This window comes from Natator depressus, chromosome 1, assembly GCF_965152275.1.
Source record: "Natator depressus isolate rNatDep1 chromosome 1, rNatDep2.hap1, whole genome shotgun sequence".
NCBI lineage: Eukaryota > Metazoa > Chordata > Testudines > Cheloniidae > Natator > Natator depressus.
Window position 1 is genome coordinate 194,542,875 of NC_134234.1, and position 20,280 is coordinate 194,563,154.

A 20,280-nucleotide genomic window follows, 5' to 3' on the forward strand; every position below is an offset into this window, starting at 1 on the left:
TGCCCTTTGATAATCAGTCCTCTTTAATAAGTCTCCAGCTGGGTACCCAGAATCGGCAGCTGATTTTTTTTAACCTTAGACCATAGCACTTCTGTTGTGCTTGAGAACCTGACAACCCTTCCACAATTGCCGTAGGGCATAATTTTGTCCCAGGATGCATTTGTGTGGTTCCCATAGAGTCCAGTGGAAACTATCCTTGCCCATGCTAAGGTGTTAGAGTAGTAAGCTATTGAACCTCACTAATAGTTTAGTGAAAAAGTCTAATGATTACTAACAAGAGCTAGAGCATATTTATTGATTGATTGATTTTTTGACTTACATTATTTTAATCTTTTATTTTGAATTTGTGTCAGAGCACATTTTTTCTTAACTGATTTCACAACTAAATTCTGACTCGCAAGTTTATAGATAAGATGAACTCAGAAGACCCCATTGTAATGCTGTGAACTTGAATTTCATTGCTTAAATATGATCAGGCTTAGTTAACACTCAGGTGAGGTAAGTGGTGTTCTTTCCCCTGAGATAGTACTGATTCAGTTAATTCTTGCACTAAATGCTACTGCAGCCTATCATGTGATAGTGGCAGTTTATTTAGAGCATGTACTTTTCGGTTCATGTACTTCATGCAAAAGAAGTCCCTAATATTGAAATGCTTAAGCAAACTCCCATAGACTTCAGCGTGAGTTAGGACTGAGTAGAAATTTGGTAAAGATTTTAGAATTTGTTTCTGATTTATTATAATTTCTCACAGCATTTCTGGATTTGCTTTGAGGCCAGCAGCTCTCTCCCCTATGGAATGAACATAGCCATCTATTTCTATTGTTGTGAAAGAGATCCAGTAAGATACAGTTAGGGCTCATCCCAATGAGCAGTTAGTGCACAGCACGCTGGGGTGTAAATCTACTTCACACTGGCATGCTGCGCACCATGTGTGGACCATGCTGTCATGCCCTAAAAGTTCCCTAGTGCACTTAGATCTACTCCCATTTCAAAGTGGGTTAGATCAAAGTGCATAGGGAAATCTTAGTGAGCAATTTCAGGGTCCACATGAACAGTTAGTGCACGGCAGGCTAGCACGAGGTAGATTTACACCCCATCTTCCCGTGAACTAATTGTACGTCTTGAAAAGCCATTAAAGTGAGTATTAAAGAGAGAGGATGTTCAGTAATTTTTAAGAACATGGTTTGTTGAAATATAGCTACTGACTTCAAAATTATTAGGGATAATACTACTAATAATCTAATCCCACACGTGCGTTCCAAAATTAAAGGTAAAAAAATAGAATAGTGATACACCTGGCAAAGCTAGCATTTCATTCACATAATTTGTTTCGGGTTAGCTCTAAATTGTACTTTTGAGGTTTTCCATTGAGACCACATAGCATGAAGTGTGATTTAATTGTTCTGGTTTGGGCCCTGATGTTGGGAGGGAGATCCACACAGTCAGAATCTCACTGAGCACATCTACAAAGCAATAAAAGACCCGTGGCATGGCTAAGGCTGGCCCAGGTCAGCTGACTTGGGCTCAAGTTGCAGGGCAATAAAATTTCAGTGTAGACATTCAAGCTTGAACTGGAACCCTGGGCTCTGAGACCCTGAGACGGGGGAAGGTCTCAGAGGCTGGGCTTCAGCTCAAGCCCAAATGTCTACATTGCAATTCTCATCTCCACAGCCTGAGCCCTGGGAGCCCAAGTCATTTGATCCAGGCTCTGAGACTTGGTGCCACGGGATTTTTCATTTCAGAGTAGACATAGGTGCTGGAATTGGAGGTGCTACCGCACTCCCTGGCTTGAATTGGTTTCCATCATATGCAGGGCTTACAGCTTCGTTCAATGGTTCTCAGCACCCCCACGATATAAATTGTTCCAGCACGCCTGAGTGTAGACATACCAGATGAAGTCAGTGCCATTCCCTGTGGTTGGTAAGGGCTTTTCACCTGAACAACTTTGCAGGATTGGGGCTTGGATGCTTTTGTTATCGCTCTCGACACTGTGTTCCAGCCTATAGAATTTGAATACCATGGTCCTTTAGCCTGGATTTTCCAAACCTTGAGCATGATTCTTGTGAATCTTTTTTTAAAGTGTATTATTTTGGCTTCATTCTGCCTCCATTGAAATAAATGGGAAAAGTCCCATACTCTCAGAGAGGCCAGTACACTTACAAGGCCTATGATACCACCTCGCTTTTCTGCACAGTATCTGACTTATTGTTTCAAGTGACTATCTTCTGAATTGCTTTTTAAAATGTTACATTTTTTTAAAAGTTACATTTTAGTAAGTGGGTTTTATATTAACTGCATCAAGAAAGTGTCAGATCTCTCATAAGATCAGCAAATAGAGTAAAATTTAGTTTCTGTGAATATATCTTTAGTTGTGTTTTACATAAATTTTTCCCTGCTTTCCCCCAGAATGTTTTTCTTATTTATTTTTGTATCGGATTATACCACAGAGAGGCATCTTTTTAATTTAGAAACTTTGTGGATGGCCAATTTACTTTGAATTTTAACTTTTTAAAAAAGACAGCTTTTTTATACACCTGCAGTTTAGTGTGATACTTTTGGGAAATATCATATAGTTCTTACTGGGTGTAAATACAGTTAAAGTCCTGCTGCCAATAGCTGTGAATAATGTGGTATTTGTTTGCATAATGTCCAAGATCACTATTCCCCTTTCTGCTGATCAGGGTGGTAACATGGGATCATATCCGTTGATAAAATGAGTCATTCAGAATCTGATTGAAAATAGGTGTGGAAGCAGACGGCTACTGTATGAAACAGAAAACAGTTTAGTTTATTAGTTCTGATTTTAACATATATTTATGTCATCCTCATTAAAAATGAGCCCAAACCACAATATTTGGATTTTTTTCATAAACCGCAATAGATCAAGGGAGTTCAGATCTTCTCAAAAACTCAAATGATTAAAAAAAAACAAACACCAAATACGGACTTGTTTTTTCTGTTTTAAAGTTATGAGTTGGTACCACTTGTGCAAAGAATGCCTACCCCAATATCTCAGGATTGTTTTCATGTTTGCTCTTAGCTGCCAAGAAACCAGCCCTGAAATCTACATCTTTTCCTTCTATGGAAACCCCAGGGACAGTGATGGGTAAATCGTATATGATTCAGTTATTTTTTCCATCATCTTGGCATATCTTCTATCTGCTAAAGATAGTCTTAAGGTTTGCTCAAATACTTCGGCTTCAAAACCTCACATGCAAAACTTTTCGTTTGATCCTGCTGTATCAACCGTTTCCTCATAATCATCATCTGAAAAGCATTTTCTGAACTGATTTAATGGCTTGCTGCTAAAAGGACATACCTCACTCTTCATGTTACACAATCATCTCACAGCTCACTTTCTGCCCATCCACCATCTTGCTTTCCCTTGTGTCAGCATCATCTTGAAATGTGCAACTTGGCTGTAGCTGAGTGCCATGCTGTCCCATCACCTCTGAAGTCCCTCAACATTTTAAACTCAGATTCTCTTTTCAGTTTTTGATGAAACACAGCTTGTTTCTTCAAGATCCAAACCATCTGGCATCCCAGAAAAGCTACCAACCAAATCTGGTAACTATATTTCTTGTCAAATTAATTCTTTTGGCAGGTAAATTTAGAAGACATCTCTGTATTTTTAGTCAAGTGGTTAGCTTAATTTACTCTGTATAACTTACTTTGGGAACAAGAATACTGTTGACATGCATGTGCTGTATGAAGTAGCATATTTATTTACAACATTTTGCTTGACACCTTTAGAATCCTGGATCATTATGATTAAATTTCTCATATACGTTTATTAGATTTGTAAGATCATCCATATTTTAAGTACAGTAGCAGTTGACCTATTATATACAAATGGATATAACAAAGTATTACTGTATACAATCCTAGTGCCTTAAAATTTTACCCGGCTTACAGTGGATACCTGTGGTAAGCCTGTGGATAAAGTTAACATCTAAATCCATGTTTCAACACCTACATTTAAGTGTCCTGATTTGAAGAAATGCTAAGTGTTGACAAACACCACTGAAATCCATGGTAGCTACATTCACTCAGCACCTATGAAAATCAGGCCATTTTTTTTTTTTAGGAGTCTCAATATAGATTTGCAAGTTAATTTTAAGCACCCAGGTTTGAAAACTTTGCTCAGAGTGACCAGTTACCTCACTCCAGTAGCAAGCTGCTATTTCTCACAGATAACTCATGCCTTGTTTCTGCTGTGAAAATGATTTGAAAGTAAAAGTGGTATGTAAATCAATAAAATGTAGAATAGAGTAAGGGCCTGATTCTCTACTAAATTACCTTGTGTAGCCCTCTTCCCCTGTGAAAAATTAGTGCAAAGGGGGGTGAAAAAGCTAACAAATTTGCATATTGGTATGTTACATATACTTTGCACAGGGATAAATGACTGCACAGAGTGCAAAGTAGTGGAGAATCAGATCTAAAGCCTTTATTGGAAAATAGATCTATCACAGTTGATGCCACATAACCTGTAAGGTTGGCTATAATGTCACTAATTCTGGCTTCCTTGGTTCCAAGGCTGTTTGCATTTGAAAAAAAGTATAATCTGCAATTCTGTCCCATTCATTACTGTACAGAACACTTAAATGCAATTTTGTTAAACCACATAGCAACACGAAATGGCAACTACGTAAAGAAATGATTTGTGAGGTGTACAATAGGATCTGACCATCTCAAATGGATTTATTTTTTTTTCTTACAGTAATTATTCAAACAACTCCGAAACCTGTTACACCTGAAGCTAGTAAAGCAGAAGTTGGTAAATGAGGATGATGTTTTCTCGGTGTATAATATCATACCTTTTAGATTTCCATATCACAGAATTCAGTTCAGTTCCCATTCATACTGTCAAAGCTTATTCTTTACACTTCTTTTATTTCCCTTTTTCAAGCACATTATGAACCTTCTTAATCAGTCATCTGTTCCAGAACACACTGAACACATGTAGCATGCAGCTGTACCCATGCTTATGGTTCTGACTGTGCACGTCTGTTGTCTTTGTGTGAACAGAGTATTCTGTTTCCTTTTAAAGCTGAGAATTCCATCCAACTTTTGAGGCAATTTCAAGTTGCTGTCATTAGACTGCACTGTGGAATGTACTGACTTTTAATTTAAAAGGAGACTTAGCAGCTGACCAACTGCTTTGTCACTAAGTTGATGGCATATGTTTTCTGTGCTCAACAAAGCATTCTGTTATGATCTCGGAAACGACAATCTAGTTTTTCTCTCAGCCCTGTGAGAAATGCAGTTTTTTCCTTCAAGACCCAAAACTTCAGAAAAGGCACGAACCATATCTGGTAATTACAGCCCATTGTTCTCTAAAGGCTCATAATCTTTTATTAAGCAATCTTGTGCCACCCACCACTTCTCTTTACCTTAATGCGCCAAATGTATGACAGTGTCTTTAATTACTTTTATCTAGGTGTTTGTTTGTTTGTTTTACAGAATTCCACTCTTAGAGTGTCTCTAGGAGTGTGGATGGTTGCTAAAGAGTGGGGCATAAAGGGCCTCAGAGCTTGTTACTGCAAGATGCTGAGCTCTATCTCTTCCTCTTCTTCCCCCCCCCCCCCACCGACGCAGTGAATGTTATGGGCACTCATCACTTCTCTGTGTCTAAGGTTTTATGCTATGCTATACCATAGTATCTGAGCAGCTTGCAGGATTGAGCCCTGTTCAAAATTTGGAGCAGGCAATGCATGACTTTTAAAACAAGGGATTAACATTTTATATATTTAATTTATTATTCAGTTGGAAATTGGAGTCAACGCCCCTCATTGAGAACAATCATTTATAAGTGTAATATATACACGTCTCTAACCTTAAAGGCTTAGAGGCTCAGTAATGAACTTCTTTGTATGTTGACAGAACGGCACAAACTTCTAACTTCCACTATTAAATTATTCTGCATGGCAGAGACTCACACACATGCTCTTTTTACACTGGGTCATACATTTTGCACCATGTAAGAGAGCAGGGGTAGGGGAGAAGATGGAACTGTGATCCTATCTGGCATTTTTCATTTTAAATAAAACATGGATGGCCAAATATAAAAATGCTTGCATATTTTGAGGGAGTTGAACAAATGACAAAATACTAATATGATATCAATGCCTAATTTAAAACTTGGCATCATACTATTTGATACTAGAAGGTTGTAGTCAGCCTTTGCAATTGTTTGCATTTACAAGACTGCTTTGGAACATCTAGCCTAGTGAGTTCTGATTCCTTTTTTGTAGGCTACTGGTGTTGACTTGCGTTTTCAAACCAGATCCGAAGGTGATGAGTGCTGCACTAAAGCACCTGCTTTGCCATTTTTCCCCTGAAGAAGGGATGTTTAGCTACTATTTTTAATAACCTCATGTAATTTGGTGTTAGTGGCAAAAAACTGATCACTGAGCTAGTAAATAAATGATCAGGCATTACTATCATATTGAATCTTTAAGCCTACCTATCTATTCTTGAGCTCTTCCATTTTATGGGTCTCCTTCACTACTATTCAGAGTAGCAGCCGTGTTAGTCTGTATTCGCAAAAAGAAAAGGAGTACTTGTGGCACCTTAGAGACTAACCAATTTATTTGAGCATCAGCTTTCGTGAGCTACAGCTCACTTCGTCGGATGCATCCGATGAAGTGAGCTGTAGCTCACGAAAACTTATGCTCAGATAAATTGGCTAGTCTCTAAGGTGCCACAAGTACTCCTTTTCTTTTCTTCACTACTGTGTTACTCCAGTTTTATGCCATTTTAACTCCATGGAGTTACATCAGTGTAAAACTGTAGTAAAGCGATGGTTAATCAGGCCCTAAATATATTACAGCACTTTGAAAAAGCACTTTTACACAGAAATTTAACTATGGTGTAGTTAGCCACTCGTTAGCATACTTGCTTCTTATGAACTTTGATAACCAACACTGTTAATTTGCAGTTGACCTTGTGTGAATGGAATGGAAACTTATTTATAACTTTCAAGAGCGTTTCCTTCCCCAATCATGTTTTTGTCTTTGTGATATAGAGAGGCTTTTGTGGATAAGAAACATTTGTTGACTATTAAATTAAATAGTTTAAAGATGTCAAGTTTTACACATATAGCCTGCATGTGGTTTGCATTAAGTGTTTGTTTCAACTAGTCCAGCCCACCCAGTTACAAAAATTCTCTGCATAGATGAAAAGTAGGAATGAGTGTCGATCTTGCAGGATTGTAGGAATGAGTGTCGATCTTGCAGGATTGTAGGAATGAGTGTCGATCTTGCAGGATTGTAGGAATGAGTGTCGATCTTGCAGGATTTGAAGATGAGTGTAAAAAATGTAGTCTGTACTATTCTTGTAGCCGTGTTGGTCCTGGGACATTAGAGAGGCAAGGTGGGTGAGGTAATATATTTTATTGGACCAACTTCTGTTGATGAAAGAGACAAGCATCTGAGCTACACATAGTTCTTTCTTCATGTAAAAAGTATAGGTAGTTAAAAGATTTGTGTTGAAATTGTGCTAAACTACTAATTACTTGCCTGCTGAGGATTCAACTGTGAAAAATGATAGTTGTCCACATACAGAAACTACATTTTACCTAATGTAAAAAAGAAAAACGTGTTGCTGTTTCACAAACCCAGAAAAACGTACTGCTGGCAAAACCGTTAAAAACAGTAGTGATACATTGTGAGATTTTTGTTCTTTAGTTTGGGGGGGGGATTTTTGTGCATTTTCATGGCATAGAAGTGATGAAGTCTGATCTATTGGCATCTCCCTGACCCTCCTCAGACTTGTGGATGTTTTTTGTATTATTGTAATACATAGAGGACCCTGCTGACATTGGGTCCACATTATGGTAGCTGGTGTGTGTGTGGGGGTGTGTGTATATATATATATATATAAAAAAAATAAAACACAGTTTGATCCCCAAAGAGTTTACAATCTAAACATCCAAGACAGACCAGAGGTGGGAGAATGGAAATATTATTCCCCATTTTATAGATGGGAAACTGAGGCACTGAGCGATTAAGTGATTTTTTTTCCTGTGGTCACCCAGAAAGTCTACGGTAAAGGGAGGAGTTGAACCCAGATCTTCTTAGCCCCTTCTGTGTTTTCTTTGTGCCTTAACCACAAGATCAGTCTCTTTTTTAAAGCTGCAGACATTGTGAGGATTGCTGCCTGGTTGCTGGCATTATTAATACCTTGCTCTAACTAATTGAGCTAACCAACCAATGATAAACTTTACAATACTTGTTACAATGGCCACTTGTAAAGCTTAAGTTTCAGCCCAAGTCTGGGACCACAATGACTTTTATCATCTGTTTTGCAGCATCAGAGGGTACATCTGCGCTGTCTGGCACCTGGCAAAGGAGAGGGTCTCAGCCCAGGCTCCAGCCTGAGCAGGAATGTCTGCAGTGCTATTTTTATTGACCTGGTCTCAGAGACAGTGTTGCAGTTTTACTTTGCAATGTAGACTTACCCAGATAGTCCCTAGCTTTCTCTCTGCTGATACTCTAGCAGACAAGTTTACTTTCATCTTTCTTTTCCTTTGGTAAGGTCTGAGCTCTGGGTTCTCTTGAGTATTCTAGTCATTAGCTTCCCCTGGCGATAGTACTGGCACTATATTTAAAGGTTACATGGATTACAGTGCACTAGAAACTTGCCTAGATAGAGAAAACAGCCAGCCAACTGGGTTCTGAGCGGAAGATTTTTCTGAAAGTAGTGTGTCTTGTTATAGTTTTGAGCTTTCAGTTATAGGTCCCATTCCATTACCATGGTGATATCTGCCTTTACACGAGAGAGTTACATCCTTGATTCTATGTCTGTTCATTAAAGGCTAGCTGCAAAAGAAGTTTAGGTTTTTCTGGTATTTGTAAAATATATGAAGAAGGCCTGAAAGGTTTCTCATTCCCCCCCTTACCCCCCCGCTTATTTTAGCATTAGAAATTAAGGTCTTTTAAACTTTTTTCCTCCCTGGAAAACTGTTGTATGGATGGCAGGAGAATTATTCTAGTTATGATACCACTAGCACCCTGGAAATGAACCCTGAACAATTTAGAGGAAATACTATTTTCTCAGTTTAAAATGTTTTCGTTTGTTTTTGTTAAAAACCTATTTAACTTAAACTCCTGGCAAACACTGAGGAAGAAAACACATTTTGTTAAAGATTTAACACCCCTTGCCATTCAGGAGAGTAATGAGAAAGCTCACATGCAGTTTTGGTCCCCTGAGGACTCCTCAGGCAAAAACAGGGAAGGCAAGACTTGATATTCCTGATATTTGTAAGGTAAAAAACAAGTAGAACGATTGTTTGCTCATTATGTTGGGGGAGGGAGCGTTTCAGGCTTTTTACATCGTAAAGAAACAAAGGGAACAGACCATGTTGATTATTTTTCTTTGTAGATCACATTTAAAACTGTGTCAAAGAACATATTAACTTTGTGTTATCCGCTTGTGCTGAACAATATCCCTTTCTCGTACAAACATGAACACTGGAGAATATTATATCATTTGGAAGTATTAATTTCCTTCATCTCTTGCATACATGCCCATTAGCGGCTCCACTCTAACAGCTTTTAATAACATATTTCGTAGTACTACAATACTGTGCCAATAAAGCTACAAGCATTAGCTAGTTAATCCTCACTGAACCTCTGTCAGGAAGTTATTTCCATTTTAGAGATGAGAAAACTAAGGCAGAGTGGCTTGTTATTTCCCAAGCCCACAGAGAATCATATGATCAAATACATTACTGAAGGATTGGACCTATTGTAAATCATCCTCCCATGGTGCCAGTGAATGATTGTTCTCTTCAGCAATTTTCTAGGGATACATTTTTTAGAGTGAGTCTGTTTCAGAATCAGGACTTCCAGTCCTGTGCGTGGCTCACTAGACAGCAAGTCATTCTCAGCCTGTTACTCAGCTTGTCTACAAAGTTTAATCTCCTTTCATCTACCTTGTCATCTTTCATCTATATTTCATCTTTCTGGTTGTCAATAATATTTTCTTACATCTTTCGTGGTATTTTTACTATAATTTCAGCAATCACTGTCATTTACATAGTGTATGTTCATGCATGTCTGGGAAAATAAATATGGTTCTTTATTAGATCGTTCTTGTATAGCAATGTAGGTTTCAGCTGCTGCTGATCTTCAGTTCCTAATACTTCTGTATAGGCTGGAAACAGACTTAAATTTTTAAGTGAAGATGCTGTTGTTCCATGATGGTTCTCGGTGTTTTCAGTTAATAAAACGCAGTTTTTTGTTTTGTTTTCCAGCTTCATATGACTTTCTACATGTTTCTTCCACTCCCCAAACATCTGAAATTCCAGAAATATTTGAGCTAGAATCTGGTAAATGATAGTTGCATTATTTCTGAAGCTTAATATTTTGTACCAAAAAGATTATTTATTACTGTCTCCGTTTTGAAGGTTTCAACTGGTTTACTCAGCTTTGTCTGATTTCAGTGTGATTTCACATTCCATGTTGTTCCCCCAAGTCCAGCAAATGCATCCTGGCTATTTCTGTACTGGAGACAATGCAGGTTTCAGACAGAAACCCTGGCAAGGCATTGTGCCTGTGTAGTGTGGTATTTACCAAAGGGATGGGTCAGGAAAGGACCTACAGAGCTAGAAGGAAAGGAAAGCAGGGTGGAGTTAGGATCAGTTGGGATTGTGACCTTTTACCCAAGAAAAGATATCAGGTATACAAAATTATTGGTGAAAAGATGTGGATTAATATGTTGTCAGCTGTTGGGAAGTGAGACTTACATATAGAGGGGGAAAGTCTTAGGCCACTGCAGTACTGCAAAGGTAGAATAAACAATCAAAAGTTCAGAGAAAGATTGACTGTCTGAGGGTTTATCCAGACCTTTCAGAGGCTTTGGAGGTTAGCTTTGTATCAGAGCTGATAGTGAAATAGCAATCTGAGGCCACTCCTCCACTGAAAGGAGGATAGCTAGAAATACTGTGTGGAGATACCAAAAAGCAAGGGATGATCTCAACACAATGTACAGTAGAAAAGACATCTTTTGCCATAAAGATATCCGTGCCTTGACTGAGGTTCACACCCTACAAACAAGACTAAGTGATCACAATACAGTTTGTAAATACTGACTGAGACAATGTCATTTGAAAAGAGGATGCAATACAAGGGGATTCCTGTTGAAGTATTATATATATCTTTTCCCTACACCATTTGAGGGATTTGTAGATTGTCCTGAGCACCTTCTATTGTAACTGTTTCCCTAACTATCTGTCTGTCTAAAAATATGGTGAAGGCCTGTAAATATAGTAAAGGCCTTTCAGCAGCACTAAATTAACTTTTGTTGTTGGGGGTATATTATTGTTTACCCTGGGACGACTTTGTCTTTATTTAGTGATTAGTTTTCTTAGACAGAACTTGCACATGCAAAGCTAGACCCTCCACTTCACACATTTCTCCCTTTGGAAAATAAACAACAAATGACAGATGTGTGGTCACGGTGCTTAATGCGCTATAGGAAAGTACTCCGATACTACAGTGATGAGCATGGTATAAAAGCCTGAATAGAATAGAACAGAATAAAGGTTTGAGGGAGAAACACTGGTCATAGCCTTACCATGAACTATTAAGCTGTGGTTTATTATGAACTTCCTTGCTGTGTTGCCTCTGGGCTCTGCAGCATCCCTTGGGATCTTATATGTGTACGTTTTTGTTAGATTATAATATAAAATGTACTGCTTGTAGTGATTGATTTTAAACTTAATTAATTCATACCAGGGACACATGTCCAGCGTGAAAGAAAAAAACACCTGCACATTGAAAACTAACAGTGTTAAGTAATTTCATGAAGAGCTATATTGGGGCATCTATAACTGGAAAATGCAGTGTTTACTGTAGACATTCTAAACCTTATTCTAACCCTTTATGCAAAGGTGTAGCATAAGGAACCAGTCTGTTGCTTTAGATATAGTTGAAGGCAAATGTGTGCACGCAGTTGCACACTACTTTGCTGAACCTATTTATAAAGAATTACAGCATATGCTATATATGTTTTTCCACTGAATGCATCCGATGAAGTGAGCTGTAGCTCACGAAAGCTTATGCTCAAATAAATTGGTTAGTCTCTAAGGTGCCACAAGTCCTCCTTTTCTTTTTAGCATATACTAAGATAATGACATTTTTGCAAAACTTTATTAAATGAGTTTCTTACCTGGGTGCCAAAAGGCCCTTTAATCTGTTTATGTAACATCAACAGCATTGTTAGGCTCTTGCAAAGGAATGTAATGTAATCTCTCTCTTATTTTCCCCCCACACACATACACCCCTCACTACACTGTATGCGGCCACATCTCAGATTTGTTTCCTTTTTTTTTCCTACAGCTACAAATAGTGCTGACCTGGAAACATCTGTGCCTCTAATTTCCAGAATATCTCATTTGCTAGGAACAACAATGGGTAATAATGACACATTCAGTTTCTCTCTTTAATTAATCTCTTTGGTTTTGTCATCAGAGCTAATTCTGGGAGTCTTTCCTTGTTTTAGTCATCTGCCATACCAGTAATTCATGCTGATTGTCATCAATAAATCTCACAGCTATACTCACTGCTTTTTTTTTTTTTTTTTTAAAGGAACCAACATCTAGTCTGTGTTTCACTGCTAAGGTTGTCACCTGTTGGGGCATTTTTGTTTGTCAATGTCAAGAGCAGTTACTGGGGTGTTCTTGTTTGTTTGTTTATTAACTCTCACGTAACTGATGAAGCCTGGTGAATCATGCATAGAGCTGAGTAAATAATTTGTAGTGAATTATCTAGCTGATGAATTAATCATTTCTTTTTCTGCTGGTAGAGTATCCATGAGCAGGTCACACTTAATTGAAAATTGTTCAAAAATTTGTTGGCCATTATTTTTTAACTTTATGGATTGGTCACAAACATTTTGCTGTGTTTTAGTTATATAATTTGTTCCATAATTAACATGATATTGCTTCCTTTCCGTGAACATTTGTGTTGGTAAAACTCCATCACAGACTGTCCATAGAAAGCAAAGCACTAACAGGGTGCGAATTGAATCAAATATTTGCAGGAATATTTTTAGCAATATTTGCCCAACTCTAAAGACATGTTATTGCCATTGTTCCTTGAATACTCGATGCTTATAGAATCCTAGCAGATTGAGTCAGAAGCTTTTTTGTCTTTGTACTTTTCAGGGTGCTTAAAAACCTGTGAAATGAACCACCTGAGTAAACATTAGCCTTCACTGCATTGTGTGTGTTTCCATTTGAACTGTAATTTTAATTGCTGGCCGTTAGATCTCATTCCTTATCAGCACTGCTCCATTGCTAGAGTAAGAGATGCTCACTCATTAGATTGGCTGGACCACTGACTTTTAACTGAGTACCTCAGAAGATAAAAATCTAAATTTAAAAAAATAATAAACATTATTACCCATTTCTTTTTTTTAGCTTTCGATGATACTCATCCTGTTTTTTCAAACCCAGCAACATCCGATGAGCCTGATATAACAGATCTCAAACCAGGTACAATAATTATTACACAGTCTTTACCATTCAGTGGCTCACGGTCAGATATAAACCCCATTGAAATAAATGGAAGTCTTATAATTGATTTCAGTGGACTTTGGATAAGGCCCTTACAGCTGAATTTTTAGCAAGCATCCAAACCGTATTGCTGTTGAGAAACTGGCATTAACTTGTGTTGTCTCACAGCTATGTTGTGTGTGGCAACTCATACCAGTCAGTTTTCCTGTCAGTAACTGGAAAGATATGCTGCATGGATAACACTATGAAACAAATATTAAAAAGTACTATAGTATTCTGTAATAATTATCCAAAACATTCTATTAACATCATGTTGTAGATGGTAAAGTTGTAGACAAGTACTGTAGAACTATTACAGTTTTTATATGAAGGAAAAGAATATCCTAGGCGCATTAAGTTATTTAACTTATTGAACACCTGATTCTCCAGAACTGTGGCAATAGTTGGATCAGTTGTCAGCTTTCTGGACCAAATATCATCTGTTGTCAGTATTTGAGTAATTGGCAGCACAACACGTCCTTTTTATTCTCTTCCTTTGTGTTACTCCATGTCATCTTAATAAGTGCGGCAACATAACTCAAAATAACGAGGTAAGCCCTGTGTGGACCTAAAATCTGATTGTGAGAATTTAGTCCACATTTATTTTTGTGAAGGCAGGAAGGAATTAAACAAACATCCAAAATCTCTGCACATTCACAGGTACCATGATTTGTGGTTACCATAACAAGGCAATTCAAAAAGCTGAGCTCATCTCTAACACATACTAAACGGGTAAACTGAAAATAATGTTCAAGAATCAGTGGAATACTTCAGTTTTTCTTGTAGAACAAAATTGTTTTACCCATGAAGCAACTTCTTTCTTCCATAAGCTCTTTGCTCTCTTGTAACTGTCAACATTTCTCCCAGCAGCAACAAGTGAACCCACTCTGGAATCTTTCTCACCTCAAACTTCTAGTCCTCTTGAATGGCCAAGAGAAACGTTGGGTAATGTTGTTGTTTGTCACAGCGAATGGTCACACTGTGTCTGTTTAATCAGAGAACATCCCATCCCCACAGGAATGCATTTCTTCCATAAAATCATTTCATGCATTGAATCATTAACCTTTATCCTACTTGTAGATTCTTGTTTTTCCTGTGTCACCAAAGACTCTAACACCTTTTGATTCACTTCTCTGTAGGAATGTAGTTGATGCTAGTGAAACTGTTCTTAAAGCAGTAAAACTATCAGCTAATGAAACTTGCATGGAGAGCTCCATCATCCTTTTATCATCTATCTCCCTCATGTCTATGATTTTAATTGTATCCATCTTTGGAACATTGACTTTATTTCTGATTAATGCACAACAATTTAGTACTCCATCCCTGACCCCCTTTTGAATGCTGATGTCCTCAGCTGACTTTCACATTCCATACTGAATTGTTTCTTCTTCATTGCAAACTTGTGGCATGTGCAGTTTCTTGAACGATTCCTGAAGTAGTTAGTTATAAACCAAGCTCTTTCTTTCAGCTCCAAATGAAGCACCACTTATTCCTTCTAAACTGAAACCATCTCCTCTTCCAGAAGTGCAGCATGTGAAACCTGGTAATTAAGTAGTCCATTTATTCAATTCAATATATCAGGAAGATACTTTAAAAAAATATCCTATGGTGTTGCTACAAAGGAAGCAAACAGAATAAAGGCATCTGATCCATACCGAGCAAGACTCAAGATCATCAGACAATTGAGCATGAGTATGGTGATAAAATGCAAAGAATTTTCACAATTTCGTAACTTACTTAAAAAATCAGGGAATACTTTTTGCACGTGTTTTTAACTATATTATTAACTTCTGCCTTGCTGTGTACAATTATGAGGTACATACAACACATCGTTAGTCCCAGCACAATGTTGGTGCCTCGTACATTCTACTCATTTGCTTCCAGGATGTCATGACGGGGGAGCTTCCTTTCAGTGAAAATAGCTGTGATTGACAGAAGGGGAAGCCCCTTACAGGGTCCATAGTTGTGTGCTGGATCTTGCCGTTTGATCATGATGACATAACCAGTGTCTTGTGGTGCTTTTTTTCCTTTTCTGCTCCTTTGGTCAGAAACAGTTGGATCTCTGTCACAGTTCTATTCAAGATCAAAAGAGGAGAGAGCCCCCTTCACGATCCAAGTACTGGTGATCATAGGTTACCAGATGTTCAACAATCCAATCTATGTTCTATTATTTTGTATACTTAATGTTATATTAAAAAAGGAATGTAGGAAATACTAGATGAGCTCTTTTAAACCTCCCACATCTTAAACTTATTACTGATGTTCTTTATTGTACTATTCAATTATGCTTGGATTCTTTTTATTTTATAGCACAAAAGCCACCACTTTTGGAGCATAGTACACCTAAAGCTTCAAAGACTATTGAAAGGCCAAAGGCAACACTAGGTAACAAATGTTTCAGTAGCTGTGTGTCAATCTGTATTTCTGTTCAAGCCATCATTAGAATTCCATCACTGAAGACCATTTCATACCATCACTGCTAATCATGCCAACTTCATTCTGTTTCTGGATCTATTTCTTTTAGAGGAGAATTGTTAGGAGAGAAATACTGTAAGAACAGACCCAAACTCACATTCATGAGTTTAGTTTCTTTTCTAAGTTGAATTTGTCCACAGAATAGTGATTTTTATCAATGTTATTGTAAGGATAAAATATCTGCCCTTGAATAAATAGGAGGCATATGTGCATCTCTGTAAACAGAATTTGCCTCTCATTATTTGAGAATTGTTGAGATCATACACAAAAAGACAACCATCCACTCGTATGTCAAAAATAACTATTGAAAGACTAAGTGCAAAGCTGGGTAAGGAGACTTTCTCAAAGGAAAGTTTTGGGTTTTTTCTTTACATTAAAAAATCTAATATTCTCTAAGGAGATCTATTTGTGGCGTTAGAAACATTAGTCTTTATCCTGCTTCTAGGTATCTTGTCATATAGTCCTTTAGGCTTGAAAACCTCTTCTCAGTGAATTCACATATACTTATTCATAGGAGTGCATTGCCACTCTGTTTATGGCAGTGAAGCTCTTCCTCCTGAATCTATCTTGGAAGCAATCTCATTATCCTGTTTTATAAAATAGGCAAAATTAATGGCCCTGTCTTCTGAGGTGCTGATTGGTCACCTTCAACTTTCACAGACTTCGCCTCCCAGAATAAGGCCTTAGGCTAGCATTCAGACTGGCTAACTACAGTTTCAACCGCTGCAATTATGGGACGACAGCTTGAGGGTTTGCAGAACTGCTTAGACATACTAATATTTCCCCCATTCCTCCAAACAGTGCTGCTTTTTTATAAATAGAATCCAGGGGCTGCAGTTGTGAGATAATTCCACTTTTGCATGTTATTCATTTCATGGCTTTCTACCTCTGCCAGAATCTTTCTCTTCTTGAATAGCTGAGAGTTCTAAGAATTCATGTTACCTTTTCCAACCTCATCTAGTTAAGTCTCTCAGTGGCATAAAATTGATCGGCAACTCAGGAATATATACAATATAATATATATTATATATTTTAGACTTCTCTTGCAAAATTCAACTTCCTAGCTTGCCCAGAATATTTTTTTTGATGGGCAAGTAAAACACAATTAGAATTTTTAATTATGTATCAGTCATTATAGTAAAGGGCAAAGTAATCATTTTTGTACCTGGACAAGTAAGTTTTCATGACAGTTTTGTGAGGCCTTTTTTAAAACTGATTTTATTTCCAGAAGCCATTTTGAAGTATCACTGCTTCACCACAGTGATCCTTTTAGAAGGAAAAGAATTAGAAGAAAAATTGTATAATCTAGTCTGTTTCTTTCAGCTCCCTGGGAAACAAAGTTTGTTCCTTCTACACCTAAACCATCTGCCAAACCCAAAATGCCAAGAACTAAACCTGGTAATTACATTCCATGCCAAGTATTATAATAATTTATTACTTTTGTAATTTAATGTATTTTGTTTTAAAGGCATCCTAAGTGAAATTGAGCAGATTGAGTTCTCAGGAGGATTATGCAAAGTGTGGGTTTGCATCCCTTGAGTTAGACTTGGAATGTTAATTTGGAAAAATAAAAAAAAACTTGAAGCAAAACTTAGCTCGAATCACCAAGTTGCACAGGGCTTGGGGTTGGAATCAAGTTTTTACATTGTTTCCGCCTGAAATCATGAATTGGCCCATGCTTGCTCAACAGGACCCTGGTTGGCCCATAAATTTAAAAGTCTCTTAATCAAAAGTCTCTTGCTTTGCTTTTGAGGATAGGTTACCAATCTCTACCATTTCATCTGTTGCTATAGGATGAGTACAGATGCAGTGATAGTTAGCATCTGTTGAGGCTTATCTAAAATTGTAGAACTCTGAGGGGTGAAACTCAGGCCTGGAGATAAGCAGGTGGATACAAAATGAAGGCAGTCGAATTGCACCATGTTTTTACACCGTGGTTGAATTTAACCTGTGATGTAGATCAAAGGAAAGAAAATATCACACACATCCAGACTTGTCTGAAGTTGCATAAACAAAGATAAAGCCATGAAAACATTTAAAAAATGCATGGTTTATAATGAAGTCATAAAGCTAAAAAGATACATAATTTTATAGTGTAATAAGATATTATTTAAACAGTATTGTAAGAGACCAAGCAACATTATTATAATTCTTTCCAGACTCCCTGCAAAGTATTCTGTTAAAATCTTGCTAGTTAAAAAAATTATCCACTTCAAGGCAAATAGTTACCACTGAAGCTTGTTAACGTAGTGGTATTTAAGTCTTGGAATTGCATCAGTTATTATGAGCCAACTTTTAAAACATTTTCGTTATAATGACAACTCCTTAGAAAGGTTTTTTGCTCTGTTCAAAATTAACTCTTGTATTATTAAGACAATTTTGTCTATCTCTTCTAGAGATGCCGCTACCTTCCATATATGTATCTCTAAATTCTTTCTTTTTCATCAGCAGAAAAAGCAATTCATTTGGAAAGCAATACACCTAAATTTTCTAAGCCCCTTGAACTGCCAAGGACAACACTAGGTAATGATGTTTCCACAGTGTATGGTCGCTTTGTTTTTCAATTTAACTACAGAGAAATCGGTATGATTGCATGTTTGTGCAAGTGTATCTAGTCTATCATCTCTCTATTACTAGTCTCACTGATCAGTCCAGATGGGATCCTGAGAATAACTATGTATTCATCACTGAACTTTGAATGATTTGCCGCGTCTTCCCTTCTCTATATAAAGTACTGTGAATTCTGCATTTATTCCATAGGGATACCCGTATTCAGATGTGACTCTACTTCAGGGATAAGGTACTATTCAATGTAAGAGGGTCACAATCTGGCCTTTAGCCAGGAGGCATGATGCCCATGGATCAAGCTCCCATTAATATCCCAGTGTCACTAGAAATTGACCAAAAATTAGGGCTTGTGCAATAGCAATGGTTGTCTTCTTTCCTTGAAGTTCAAATGCTTCTAATCAAGATGCCTCAAATTAATGTAGACTCCGTGTACTATGAAAAAAGAAAAGGAGTACTTGTGGCACCTTAGAGACTAACAGATTTATTTGAGCAATGCTCTAAGGTGCCACAAGTACTCCTTTTCTTTTTGCGGATACAGACTAACACGGCTGCTACTCTGAGATCCGTGTATTATGGCACTGACTTCCCAAAGAGCCAGGTCAGGTTACCGCATAAGTGGCTGACAGCCATTTCAAGCTATCATTGCTAATCCTGAAGCTCTGTCCTATTTCTGGTAAGGTGTTTGTCTGCTGCCCTGGAGCCAATTTGAAAATGTAATAAAAAACCAAATTTCAATGGAAACCAAAAATTTCTGCAACAATGACTTTCTATTTTCCAACCAGCTCTACAAGCCACTGAAGATGTGCATCTTCATTCTTCTTTGTGGAAACAGTCTTTTATGGTGGTTGGGGCAATAAAGATGTAGCCTACATGAAGAATATGCTTTCTGCTAATCCCACCATAATCAGCCGTTGTGCTCACCTGTGTTAATAGCTTTCCTTCTTGCTAATGCTAGAACGTTCTCCAGTTTCACAAAAGAGCAGGAAGTTGAAGAGAGCTGTGTTTAGGAGACACATTCTCCCTTGCATCCAACTGCATAACAAGTTTGTTTTGCCATCTGAATAGTCATTTTATACAGTGCCTTTCAATTTTGAGCACCCACATTGTGCCACTATTGCCCCATGTAGACTTAAGCATGCACAAACTCTCTTTTGTCTTTCTGGTATAAATCCTGTGTTCTCCCAAGACCTTTCTGCATTACCACTTGTGGGATTTGGCAGCCCTGGCATTGAGCTGTGGAAGTGCCTTGAAGAGCTGTGTTGATTGGGAGGCTGTACTAGAGATCACAGTCAAGGGTTACATCATCACCCTACCCTGTAGAAGGGAATGCAGTCCCTCAACCACCTCAGTTCCTTTCCCCCCAACAGCAGAGAGCAAAGGGAACTCACCTTCGTGCCTTCAGGCTAGATCTTTCCTTAGTCTACCTTATTATTTTCTTGTAATTAGTGTAGAGTAGTATAGGATACCTTAACCTAAACCTTAAAATAAACCTATGCCTTTATTCTGGGAGTCTCACCGGGACCACAAAGGGCCCTGAAAGGGCTTCAGGTATAGCACCTCTTTCCCACTGGTCATAGCAGGGATCCCACAGCTGATACTAAATTGGGCCCATCGAGAGTACCAATACCAACCTCTGCTGAGATCCTGTTACACGGGACCCAAGATACACTTTGTCT

At 37.8% G+C, this 20,280-nt stretch overlaps 1 protein-coding gene across 1 annotated transcript in view; it reads left to right on the top strand.

The window, feature by feature from the left end:
* ABI3BP (ABI family member 3 binding protein) overlaps positions 1-20,280 on the top strand; it is a 316,616-nt gene that overhangs the window by 186,994 nt on the left and 109,342 nt on the right. Inside the window, exons 15-25 of the mRNA XM_074973278.1 lie at positions 3,041-3,106; positions 3,493-3,567; positions 4,721-4,777; positions 10,259-10,333; positions 12,345-12,419; positions 13,427-13,501; positions 14,429-14,506; positions 15,030-15,104; positions 15,872-15,946; positions 17,360-17,434; positions 18,485-18,559. Coding sequence (XP_074829379.1) covers positions 3,041-3,106; positions 3,493-3,567; positions 4,721-4,777; positions 10,259-10,333; positions 12,345-12,419; positions 13,427-13,501; positions 14,429-14,506; positions 15,030-15,104; positions 15,872-15,946; positions 17,360-17,434; positions 18,485-18,559 — 801 coding nt within the window. The remainder of the gene's footprint in view (positions 1-3,040; positions 3,107-3,492; positions 3,568-4,720; positions 4,778-10,258; positions 10,334-12,344; positions 12,420-13,426; positions 13,502-14,428; positions 14,507-15,029; positions 15,105-15,871; positions 15,947-17,359; positions 17,435-18,484; positions 18,560-20,280) is intronic.